We start from the raw sequence: 13079 nt of genomic DNA, 5'->3' as shown, positions 1-13079 counted from the left end.
CAGAGAGAGAGGGAGTCACAGACTGAAACAGGCTCCAGGCTCTGAGCTGGCAGTCAGCACAGAGCCCGACGCGGGGCTCGAACCCACGAACCGCGAGATTATGACCTAAGCGAAAGTCGGTCGCTTAACCGACCAAGCCACCCAGGCGCCCCTCTGGGTTACTTCTTCTGGCATCCTATTCTGTCATTACTGCTTCATTTAATTGTATATTACATTATCATGGTATTACACATACCCTTATCTTTTTCTCCTGGAGATGTCATGTTTTATTACCAGCTTCCATAACACCCTGAAGCTGAAACTCCTCTTGGTTGTCGTGTCTGATATTGCCAGTCTTTACAAAATTGCATCCCTCTAAAGCTTCTGGTAGTCCTTAAATAAACTATCCTCTCTTTTGCTATTAATTAGACGAGATCTATGACCTTCCTCAACCTCAGTTTAGCCTGCCAACAGTTTCTACGGAACTTGCTAATGATACTTGTGCCCCTCTTACCAGTTCATCCCTGATGGCCTTGGTAGATGGTGTGTCCTCTGGGCCTTCCCAGGAAACAATATTATCTGGTGGGCCTTGGCATTTCATATAATATATCCACCCAAACTTGCATATTCCTCTCATTTGTTTTTTGCTACCTCTACCATCTGCTATGGCAATTAAACCTTTTTAGCTTCACTCATCCTGGGCTCTTGTTTTCTCCAAGTTTCTCAGAGCCAATCTGGCAATGAGTCTGTACCCATCATTGGAGTCCTTGCTAGTGTATTAAGTTCTATATACTGAAAGGATTCCCTTACAAATGAATTGGGCAAACTGGACATTATGAGGGAATGATCCCCACAAAACTACTCTCACTTCAAACGCTAGCCATAATTTTGGGGTTCCCTATAGCCACTGTCACTTATTACTTGCTGGCCATGAATTTGTGGGTTCCCACAGACTCCTTCAAATTTAATAATTCGCTATAATAATTCACAAAATTCTCTGAGAGCTATTATTCTCATAGCCTCATGTTTATAACAAGCAATGGTCACACAGTAGAATCTGTCAAATGAAGAGGGAGATAGTGTAAAATCTGTGAGCATCCCAACTTGAAGGGTTTATCATGTTTAGGGACATGTCATCCTTTCAGGATTAAAAGTGGTAATACGCAAAGAATATCACCAACTAGGGTTTAACTACAGACTATCTTTGTGGCTGCACTTTAGTCCCAGTTCCACCTCCTTCTCCCCTCTCTGAGGTGAGCCACCATTTTTCTTCTGGGGATCTGAACTTATAAGGCATGGTTCAAAGCCACTGTAGATCACATTGTTAGATTGCCCTAGAGCTGAAGCTCCCAAGAAAACAGAGACTCCTACCAGGCAGGAAATTCCAAGGGCCTACAGATTATCTAATGAAGGCCCTGGGCAAAGGCCAGACATCTTTTTGAGAAAAGGAAATTCTTTACTATGCACCCCCCAGTTGACAAATTTACCTTTCATCAATCTTGTCTTCTGGTCCCCTTGACCACATACACTTATGATCCAGCTCCAAGGCTCTCACATATTGGCTCCCTCCAGTATCTCCTTCTTAGGCTCAGCCTGTCCCAGACTGAGGTATCCTGAGACTTAGCTCTACTTAATAACAAGACAGAAGAGGGGATGGGTACAAATATTTAGAGGGAAGCTTCTTTCTTCTAAAAGGTCTCCCTTCATGGTGGATACTACTAGCTCTTAATAAGCATGAATGGGCAACCCCTGCAGTCTCTGAGGGTTCACAGGTATTTGAAGAGTGAAATGTCCCCACAAGATATAGCAGGATATCAGGTTTTCCCAAATGGCATTCTAACTTTGGAATAATAAGTGTTCCTCAATTGAGTATTCGATCACCTTTCAATTTTCTCTTTTCCTTATATCGGAGATAAAGGCCTCTTTGTGAGATCCTGAAGCGATCCTCTGGCCTTCACGTTTAACCTTTCAATTTTCTCTTTTCCTTATATTGGAGATAAAGGCCTCTTTGTGAGGTCCTGAAGAGATCCTCTGGCCTTCACGTTTAGTGTCCTAGGCCCTTAGATTTTCACCACCCCTCAGAAGAATGGCAATGCAACTTTATAGTCAGTAGCCAAGTCCATTTCCTTCCAAGCTTTGTTCCCTGTGTTTTTCAAATGTCTGAACAGTGGTCTCCCTCCAGAACATTTTCCCAAGTAACACCAGTAAAAAAAATTAGTAACTGGGCACCCGTCTTGTGTCGGGGAACTATCTGTGTCCTGAGATGGAGTTCTCAATGTCTGTTGGCTGGTGAGTGAAGCAGTTCTGAAACCTCTTCTTACCACCTGCTCCTTTAGGCATCAGTCCATGACCATTCTGTCAATCGGCTCCTTTGGGAACTTGTCTCTGAGATAAAGTTAGAGATAAACAATATTGTGAGGATTAACACCTGAAGAGTTAAAACAGAGAAAGCAGGATTAAGCTTGGAAGCCATCAAATCAAGAGACAGGAATTACCAAGACTTTATCAGCCAACAGAGTTACAAACTAAAACCTGCTCATTAGAGGAGTCTCACTTGGGTAAAAGTGGCTAGAGCCCTGGATGCTTAGTCATTCTGTGAGACCAGTGCCAAAAGAGCAGGATCTTGGCTCAAAAAATGAGGCACACCTAAAGGAGATAACACTCAAAGCTGCTATCCAAGTTCCTTCTTGAAGAAGTATCTGAATCACACATCTCATTGTCCACTTAGTTTTAGCTCCACCAGAGAGGGTGCAGTGGACTTAACACTAGATTTTATTAGAACTGTTCTTTTCAAGATTTGTGTGCTTCATTTACAGAAAAACAAAACAAACTGTATGTATGCTGTATACTATTTGTAAGTTAAAAATATGTAAACATAAAGAATATTAAAAGACAACTGAAGGTATGATGTTAGTTATGTAAGATGATTTGATATGTGCCAAGAAAAAAATGCCATGAAAATATTTACTCTGTCTTATAAAGGTAAAAAGTGAGGTTTCAGAGTACTGAAATAATTATTTTAATTTATCTCATTCTTTGGGAACATTTGAAACTTTTGAAAATATCTATCTAGATAGCATCTCCATAGCTAGGATGATAGATGATAGATAAATAGATAAGATAAACAGATATATGTATTTATATCTAAACCTAGATATATTCCTCAACCAAAGATTGGTTCTCAAGACAGCATATCCTCTAAAGCAGACACCTTGTGTTTTTCCCATACTTGCTGCAACTATTCTGTTCTGTTTTCTCATTTAGAAAATGAAGGTAACAATAACAGTACCTAATATATATTTATTTTATGTCAATTAAATATTTTAAGGATTTCAAACAATGTCTGGCACCTATGAAGTGTGGAATATTATTTCTACTGTGACAAGTTTTCATGAGGAAAACAGGGTAAAATAATAGAATTTTGAAGTTTTAGGCCAAAGTTTGATCTGCTTCATAGATTTGTAACTTGAAAGAAATGCCCTTATAGCCATAAATCCTTGTTCATTATCTCTAAATAGGGAATAATTATGGAGATTTTGCATGGTTTTGGAGAACATTAAATAAATGAATGCATGTAAATTTTCAAGTAAAATTTTCAAGTCGATGATGATGATGATGATTGATGATGATTTTTGAGAAATGCATATTGAAATAACTCATAGCAAGTAAACCTCATGAAATCTCTTCTTCCCAGAGGACTGGAATTTAAGTCACCATTATCACTATAATTATGATTATTATCATTACCTTAAACTTCAATATTATCAACATTGTTCTCTTCACTTCCAATTTTATACTTGTAACCATACTTAACACATAAATTTGTGCAAGGAATTTTCTTACACACACAAACCAAACTTTTTTTTTTTTGAGGGGGAAAAAATCCTCTACATCCAGTTGATCCTGTTACTGTTTTTTTTATTTCAAAAAGAACACTCATGTTTGAAACAATATTATATTCCAGACTTAGATTACAGTTTCCTTTGCATGTGATTCATTTTTATGCCTTAATTATTCCATGAGGTCAAAGGGATAAGAGAGATAAAATATAGTCAATTAACTAGAAGCTGTGCACATATGTATTTAAATTATGTAAGTAATTATTATTTTAAAATAGTTCATTATCATTTTTAACTCTGGAAATTAGTACTTTCATTTTTCTCAAATTAACTTACATGAAAGACGTCTTTCTCTGGAGTAAGATCAAGCAACTTACTATTGTATGATTTGCTTACTCCATAGTATATTAACCAATTCTGAATCTATCTTGAACATCTAAAGAACTGAAAAAACAGCTACTATAACTTTTCAAGAATGCATAAGAGAACTGAAGTCAAAGGACAAATATGCTTGCTTACTTCTAGTAACTATAGAGAACATTAAACTAGAGAATGTGATAAGTTGTTGGAGGCTAAATATGAGTTTGTATGACAGTATATATGCTGGAGGCTGAGCCGGCTCCAACAGGTCCAGGGGTCCCTGAAGGATGGCCAGTGTTGGCGAGAGAGAGAGAATGAGAGAGCCCCGAGATTCTTTCTGATCACCAGGCAGGCATCTCTGTCCTGTCGGTTTTGGTGTCTTTATTTAAAGGTTCAGCAACAACATGAAGTCAGAGAAAGGAATTTCTACAATGGGAGGCCTTTTGTGATAACAAGTTTTTGATATTCTGCAGAATTATCCCAGTCATAGTGAATTTACAACCAAGGAATTAACAGGATGCTCTGAGTGAAAAACAGGATAACATATAGGTTAAATTGTATATAGATAAGCTAGGAGTCATTCTGTTTGGCTCTCAAGAGGATGAATGTTTCTGAATTGGTTTGTTTGTGGAAACCATCATGGGGGCCCTAAATGTGTCAGTCTTAGCACCTGGGTTTATGTTTTAGCTACTCTTATCCATCCTCATCCCAGCTGCCAGTGTAAGGGAGGGTGTTTGTGGAATGTAGGCCTTGAGGGTCTGCTATGCTTCACCAATTAGCAAAGATACATGTAGTAACTATGTTCTGCTCTTATCTGTACCTTAACCCCAAAATAGGCTCTTTGTCTCAGGGCCAGGCTCAATTGTAACTCTTGTGTTCTTAACCCCCCTTTATTATGCAAGTCTTGGGTCTGCAAGGCCCATAGGAAGAGCCTTTTGACAATCATCCACAGAGCTTTCATCTAAAATCTCTTTTGTAAGGGCAGGAATATGCTTTTCCTTATGAGGTATCTGTGTTCAGAATATCGGTCTGATATGGAATATTGTGAGGCCTGGTCAATACCAGCAGGCCTATATCCAACATGAGCCAGTAGTAGCAGAAGGAGATACCGGTTTTCATTTCTCATGGCAGGAGCTGCAAACACTGCCATTTCCTTGCTGTGACTGCCATCCAGAGAGGCCAGTGCGGCTCCCGGCATATGTAGTTCTTGGGACTGCGGTGATGGGACTTACTGCCCACCTGCACACCTTTTCTTCAGAAATACTCAGGCTTCCACAAGAAGGATCAGGGAAATCCAGAAAAATCTCCCCCTGCAACGCTGGTTGGAGAGAGGAGCAGTCCCTATAAAATCCATCCAGACCCATTGCCATATGAAATGGAGGCTGATTTAATCTACGGGGGAATGCTCGTAAAGACCTAGACTGAGAGTACCACCGAGTATTTGCTGCAGCATGGGAAGGGAATATGGGACAGAAGATCACGTGACAAGTGGCTGAACTTTAATCTCTATATTGAATATAAATTCACTTTCAATTGTACTTATGTTATCAATGAACTTAGAGATATGTATGCACATACAGATATACACATATGATAAAATTTTGACTATACATGTGATTTGCATGCTATTTCTGTTGATTTTAATGTAGCCTAATATTTTGTGAACTCTGCTTCATAACATTAATATTCTTCAAATGCTTAGACTTTAGTGGATGGATGGATCTGACTGTATCTTGCAGGATATTTAAAGGGGTTTTTTTTTTTTGCAATTTTAATTATTATAATTTTTTAGTTCTAACCTTTATAAATAAAACTTTACTAAAAGTATTAAATATATGATAATGAGTACTTATAAAGTGTTATTGAATCACTGGTTATTCTTGGAGTAAACCTTAGAACTGGAATCATTAGATTTAGACATTTTTCCTAGATTGTCACACTATATTTTCAAATTGCTTTACAGAACATTTGTATGAAATTACATTCACCTTTGCAGTGGATTAGAGAGTCCATTTCTTTGCATGCTGGCCAACAAAGTATAATTTTTATATATTTCAACCTGGAACTTCCCTTTCCCAACAAACAAAAGATGATACTAGGTGAAAAGAAATAATCCTGAAGTTTGTTTTTTATTTAATTAGTATTTGATGTTACTAAGCATATATTTGAAAAACTGAAAATAGTAATTTTTTTTATCTGGTAGGATGTATTTACTTACTTATTTTAATTTTTTAAAAAAGTTTTACCTTTATTTGTTTTTTATGTTTTTATTTATTATTGAGACAGAAGGAAACAGAGGATGAGTGGGGGAAGGGCAAAGAGAGAGGGAGACACAGAATCCGAAACAAGCTCCAGGGTCTGAGTTGTCAACACAGAGCCCAATGCGGGGCTCTAAGCCACGAACCATGAGATCATGACCTGAGCCGAAGTCGGACGCTTAACTGATGGAGCCACCCAGGCACCCCATGTATTTACTTATTTTAGACACTTTTTCCTACAATTCTTCTCATCACTATTGTGCATTGAACAATGTCTTCTCCAGTTTTTATCTCTCCTGTGTCATTTTTAAAACGGCATACAGAATTTCTAACAGCTAATTTGAATTCTGACCGGGCTAGAAAATGCAGGCCATACATTTGATAATCAGAGTATTCATTAAAATATTTATTCAGCTTAGCTTTTCCAGTAATGATTGCTATTCAGACCTGGGAAATGACTCTAGACTGACTCACCGAGAGGAATTTGTGCTTTGTCCATTACTTTACTGCTGAGTGGTTATCAAGAGTCACAATAGTTTCCTTCTTTATAGTGCAATTGTATTTACTGAAGAGATCTGCCATTTCAGAGACATTTCTCATTTGATTTTAAATTCTTCTAAGATAAGAGACACCAGTATATTTAGGGAGAAATGAGACTATGGCTTTCAAACTGTATAATGACACAGTGTTTCCCAATAGATTACTACTACCAATAAATTACTGCTTTCTTCTTCATTTCCTCTCCGGGTATGTGAACCTACTGTTTGAAACAATACACATGTGTGTTGTAGCCACAGGAAAGTATCTTCAATAGTAAACTGTAATCTCTAAAATGTGAAAGTACCTGATGACGTGTGGTGTCAGGGATCATGCCTCCAAGTGGGTATTATCTTGTGATCATAAATCATCATCACAGATTGGCCTCTCTGGGCTTTCTCTGCTGCACAGATATGGGCTGCAAAGTCTATGAAATTAAATATGTAAAGTCTCTTTTGATTTAACCATAACATTTGGTGAAGAGGAGTTGTAATTTTTATTCAACAAGTACCTTTTACTGATGTAGGAACAAAAACGCAGTTTTAGAGACATTCAAATGATTAGACAGAGTATAGGGTACCAGATACTAAAATGACTTTAGAGATCATGGAGTCTAACCCTTTTGTAGTAAATGAGAGAGTGAGGGGCTGTGAGGTTATATATGGTATGATTCTCATACAAGACAATAGCATCCAATGGTTTCCTCCTTTAGAAACTCATCATTCCTTTGACAACTTCTTTTCTTAAATTTTTCTTGTTCTTTTACCTTACCTTTGGGATTCCCTCTTCCTTTTTATTTAGTCGGTATGAAGTCTTCCTTCAACTATTATATCTGTTACTCGGTAGATCTGGCATCATTTCTCTAAAACTCTGTGAAGTAATGTAAAAGAATTAAAAAAATATGTTTTGTAATTTCTGATGAACCAAGACAAGACATTAATATTTTCTACTCTGTTCTTCTACATTTGCCTATTATACACAGAGGGCTGAAACTACCATACAAAATGTAAATTAAAACCAAATTAACACTTCTATTACTTACAGAAAATCTATGTAGGCAAGTACACTCTCATTTAATTCACAGAGAAGTCAGTATAACATGGAGTAATCTCCTTTATCCCTAGGCCTTCAAGAATTCTTTGGCATTTTGATTCACTTGAATAAGTACTTCCATGCTCTATCAGAGGGAGCATACTCAGAGCGATTCACTCAAACTTGGGCAAATTTATAGAGGAGTACATCCAACATTGTAATTGTGTTTGTGTGCATGTGTGTTTGTGAACATAGGTATGCAGTGTACATAAATAGGTAGGAATAACATAAATTTGTGTTTTTAATTGATGAAATAGAAATTAGCACACTTTATGTAAATGAGCACTTTTGTCTCCTCAGTAAAATTTACTACATATTCTTATTTCTTAAAATATTACAACCCTCTACCTACTTGAGAAGTTGAATATTAATACATAGCTTTTGACTAATATGGCCAAAAGTTAAGGGTTATTTTCATTCAATTCTTTCCAATGTAATTAATTTTCAGAAACATTAAAATACAATTTCACATACAAACAATATTTTATTTTATTAAGTTTATTTATTTACTTTGAAAGAGAGAGTGAGAGAGCAAGTGGTGAAAGGCAAAGAGAGAGAGAGAAAGAGAATCCCAAATAGATTCCGTGCCATCAGTGCAGACCCTGACCCAGGGTTCAAACTCACAAACTGTGAGAGCATGACCTGAGTGGAGATGAAGAGTCAGATGCTTAACTGACTGTGTCACTCAGGCAGTCCAAACAATATTTTAATATGTTACGAGTAAGAATGAACACAATACCTATAAACTAATACATCTAAATAGTATTCTGATCTCAGTTTTACATTAGATAAAATATTTTCCCTGAACATAAGGGACACCATTATGACACAATACAAAATCCCCAATATGAAACTTTATCCCAGGCAAAGGGAAACCTTTTTTAAATTGCTTATATATTTTTACAGATATTTCGTGTGTGAAAGATAGTTCGTGATCTACTATTCTCGGGGGTTGCTGAATACATTTTCCCCATTGTTACCATAGAAATGTATCAAGTTTTTCAAACATCATGGAGTGTAAGAATAGAGAAACTTGTACCTCATTTTCAGCTTAGTCTTTTCAGATTGCCTATTTCTTCTTCATTTTAAAATATTCCAGTATTGAGAAACTAATTGAGTGGAGGTATTTCTCATCAACCCAGTCAGTGTAAAATGATCCCATTGCTTAACATTGGTATAAAGCCTATTAAAGTTAATGGAAGAAAAAATTACACCACTGAACGAGAAGTAATGGTGATGACTCGAACAGAGGCAAACGGGGAGAACGGGCAAGAAAGGTTAGACTTCCCCAGGATTTTTTTATATGGTTTATTCTTGGCGGCGGCATGAAGGAAGCATAGAGGTGCTGTTACCTACCTGGAAGTGCATTTTAGACTGACTCTGTGTATTTGTATGCCATTTTAGTTGCTGACAACTCTCGTCTGTTCAGTGTAGTTATTACATAAAGCTGTTTGTGTGCATTTGTTCTTCCAAATATAACATCAGAGCGACTTCTCTGCTGTTTTTGACTTTCACTCTTACTATACGGTGTATCTAATCATGAACGGTGACATGAAAGTAGGCTTGTCTCTGCCACAACATTCAGACTAATGGTCACTAGATCCAGGCAGTGCCAAAACACCGATCATTCTCAATCTCAACCACCACTGTTGAATTATTTTCTCCTTATTCACACCTAGGATATAATTCTCCAACTCTGTAGATTTCAGGATTCTGTCACACTTCTTAGTCTAACTCCTTAGGGGTGTTTTTTGTTTTGTTTTTGTTTTGTTTTTGTCATCATAAATTTTCTAATCTGAGCTAAACTCTTAAATTTTAACCACTTCTTTCTTAGACATTTGAGAATGACTCCCTTGTATCTTCTATTTCTGAGCCTCCCTCTTCGTGCAAAACATATTTAAAAAAATCATACCTATAGGTGGACGGGAGAGGCAAGATGGCGGAGAAGTAGGAAGCACCGTACATTGCGCCTGCGCTCATCTGTCAAACAGAGAAGGCCTGAAGTCGTAGGTCACTGAGCCACAGGAGTTTGGGAAGAGAAAGAGACAGAGGGCACTGGGAAGGAAACCTCATAAGTGCGTGAGTGCAAACTGGGGAAGATAAAAGCGGGCCGGGGCCAGAGATACAGAGGGAGGGGAGGGAACCCAGCTTGCATGCGCTGCGGTGAGTGATAAACCTGCGAGTGGGGGTGAGCTGCCGCGAGTCCAGGGGAAAGGAAAGAAAAGCTGAGATTGCTCATAGAACCATCCGTGGAGAAGAGAAAACAAACAAACCTTGGCTTGGAAAGACTGTTTTTTAGCTCTGGCTGGGGTCCTGACTTTAAACTAGGTGCCCTGGTCCCAGAAAGTGCGCCCGGCACCATCCATGGCGGCAGCGGCTGGTGAACCAACAGCAACGCCTGCGGAGGCGGTCCTGGCGCCGGGTGAAGCGGCAGTGGCACGAGCGACATCGGCCCACTGAAGCGGTGGTGTTGGCGACCGGATGAAGTGGCGCCAGCGCCCGGTGAAACGGTGGCTGCGAGTGAAAAGCTGCCTGCTGAGCAGCGGCGGCCGGTAAAGGGGTGGAGGTGGGGTGAGGCGAGCGGACTCTGTGGACCTGAAGTTGCTACGATCCCCAGATGAACTCGGGTTGTATTTATTGCTGCCTGACCCCAGCGGATCTGAGGCCGTGGAACTTCCCCNAGCACTGGGTGTTATATGGAAACCAACTTGACAATAAACTATTTGTAAAAAAATAAAAATAAAAAAAATAAAGATCAAAGTACATTAAGAAAAAAATCATACCTATAGGTGTTTGTGAAGTTTGAAGGCATGGTTTTATGCATCCAGACAAACTTCTCCTCTCAGGCCCTGAAACTGAATTCACTGCTTTTATTTTTTCCACAGAAATTGTTTAGCCTAGTGGACAGATTTAGTAACAGGTCTGAATCAACTTACCACAGCTTTCAAGGTACTGATAAAGTCATATTTCATTGCCTCCTATGATACAAAATGCATTTTATTTTATTTTTCTGTACTATTTTTTTAAGAAAGTGCATATTCTGCATCTGAATAAAATGGAAAACCTTGGGCTTATTTGTTTAATAACAATATGTGATCCAAGCTAGCTATGGACTTATCTAGATCTAAAATACAAATTTGTGTTGTGTATGCATAGCTCTACATAATTATATAGTGTTATCACTATATATATCAATATGGTGGAATTTATTATGAATAACTCAGATGCTCCTTCAGGTCTATTTCTAATGGTTGATGGGAATATTGTTGACAGAGAGCCCTCAGTTGTTAGCACTTTTCTGAATTAACATGGTTAAAGAAAGTTCACATACCTTTTTCAAAACCCCTGCAGCCAGGGACTGGTTATGAAGGACGAATAAAGCTTTGATTTGGTGCCACTTGGGATATCTAAGATAGACCACAGAAGTTCAGAGCTGTCTGCAGCCTCAGCTAGTTCTCCCTAGGAATTGAATCTCTTCCAAACTTCCCTTCTGACCAACTCTTATTTCTTTCTTTTCTTTCCATGGGTTTTGATCTTAAAAGTACACCCCAAGAAACATTCTGTATGTTAATCTGAGTCTGAGAATCAGCTTCCAGAAAACAATGTCTTATTGTAGATAGACAGATCAATATACAGACAGACAGCTGGACACTTACATGGCAAATAAGCAGTAACCAGGCTGAATTAAATCAAGATCTTACACAGGCCTATGATTTTTTCTCCAATTATAATATGTATATAACCATCTTATTATGTGAAATGAGGAAGTTACTAATTATGTAAAATGAGGAAGTTATTCTTTCTCTGTAAATCTAAAAATTTCATTTTCAAAACGGTGGTAAGAGTAAGTCCCAATATCATTGCTGTTAAAAGTCAATGATGGGGCGCCTGGGTGGCTTAGTCGGTTGAGCGTCCGACTTTCGCTTGGGTCATGATCTCACGGTTCGTGGGTTCGAGCCCCGCGTCGGGCTCTGTGCTGACTGCCAGCTCGGAGCCTGGAGCCTGTTTCAGTCTGTGACACCCTCTCTCTCTGGCCCTCCCCTGCTCACGCTGTCTCTCTCTCTCTCCTAGAAATAAATAAAACATTAAAAAAAAAAAGTCAATGAGACAAAATCATGTTTATCCTGCATATCCTTTCTGGAGCATTTATCATATATCTGCTATTTTATTCTTTGAAATTCTATGAGAATGCACTTTTTTGGATATAGAATCAGTATATGGTAGTTATCTTCAAGCTAGTAAAGTCATAACGTGTTGTGATATTTTCTAATAGGTTTTTTTCAGAGAAAGATATGAATACACTTATAGTTCAAATAAATTCTTAACCTATATTACAGTTTCATTGTGCTCCTGAAGAATAGTTAATCTGTAATAAACCTCCTTAAGTGGGTTAGAAAAATACTTATGAGTTCAGGATGGGTCATATATATACCTATCACACTTCAGGAAAATGTTTCCTGGGGTAACTGTCTCTTCATTCTGTCTTATACACATTTGAGGTAGAAGAAACTAAATGGGATGCGGAAGAATAATTGGACAAAATGTCAATAGATTCTTTATGTGTTGCTTCAAGAAATAAAAGAAAGGGTTCTGGGGTGGGGGTTCAGAGTGTGTAGTGAAATTCCAATTCATTAGAATCATACATATGCTTCTTTTTGATCAGAAAAAAATGTACTTTGATTCTTGGTTGGTGGAAAATTTTGCATATCACTGGAAGAGGGCATTGTGTCATTTTACACTATAAAATACATCTGGGTAACCTAAGGCTAGCTATTATAAATCATAAAGAAAGTCAGGTTTATTGAATATCAGATTTCCATTAAATCACATTCATACACAAAGAGACAGTTCAAATTGTAATTGAAGTTGTCAGCTTTCATTCATCTTATAGAGGATTATTCCAGCTGCACATTACTCATTCTTTTGTACTTTGAGTCAATTTATCCGAGTCTGCTTTCTGTAAGAAGATGAAAAAGAACAGGCTGAGATTTTATTTTAATTCTAACAAAATAGT

At 37.9% G+C, this 13079-nt stretch overlaps 1 protein-coding gene across 1 annotated transcript; it reads right to left on the bottom strand.

Annotated features, from left to right (window-relative positions):
• Positions 1–1963: 1963 nt before the first annotated feature.
• On the bottom strand, positions 1964–12789 carry LOC144227814 (uncharacterized). The gene is made up of 4 exons (XM_077759570.1): positions 12741–12789; positions 10339–10750; positions 7745–7843; positions 1964–2364 (listed from the first exon to the last, which is right to left on the bottom strand). Exons 1-3 carry the CDS (start codon positions 12787–12789, stop codon positions 7828–7830), a joined length of 477 nt encoding a protein of 158 aa, XP_077615696.1. The 3' UTR covers positions 1964–2364; positions 7745–7827.
• Positions 12790–13079: the final 290 nt, after the last annotated feature.

The sequence above is a fragment of the Crocuta crocuta genome, unplaced genomic scaffold, assembly GCF_008692635.1.
Source record: "Crocuta crocuta isolate KB4526 unplaced genomic scaffold, BGI_CrCroc_1.0 scaffold183, whole genome shotgun sequence".
NCBI lineage: Eukaryota > Metazoa > Chordata > Mammalia > Carnivora > Hyaenidae > Crocuta > Crocuta crocuta.
This window is presented reverse-complemented; position numbering and strand designations above follow the sequence as displayed.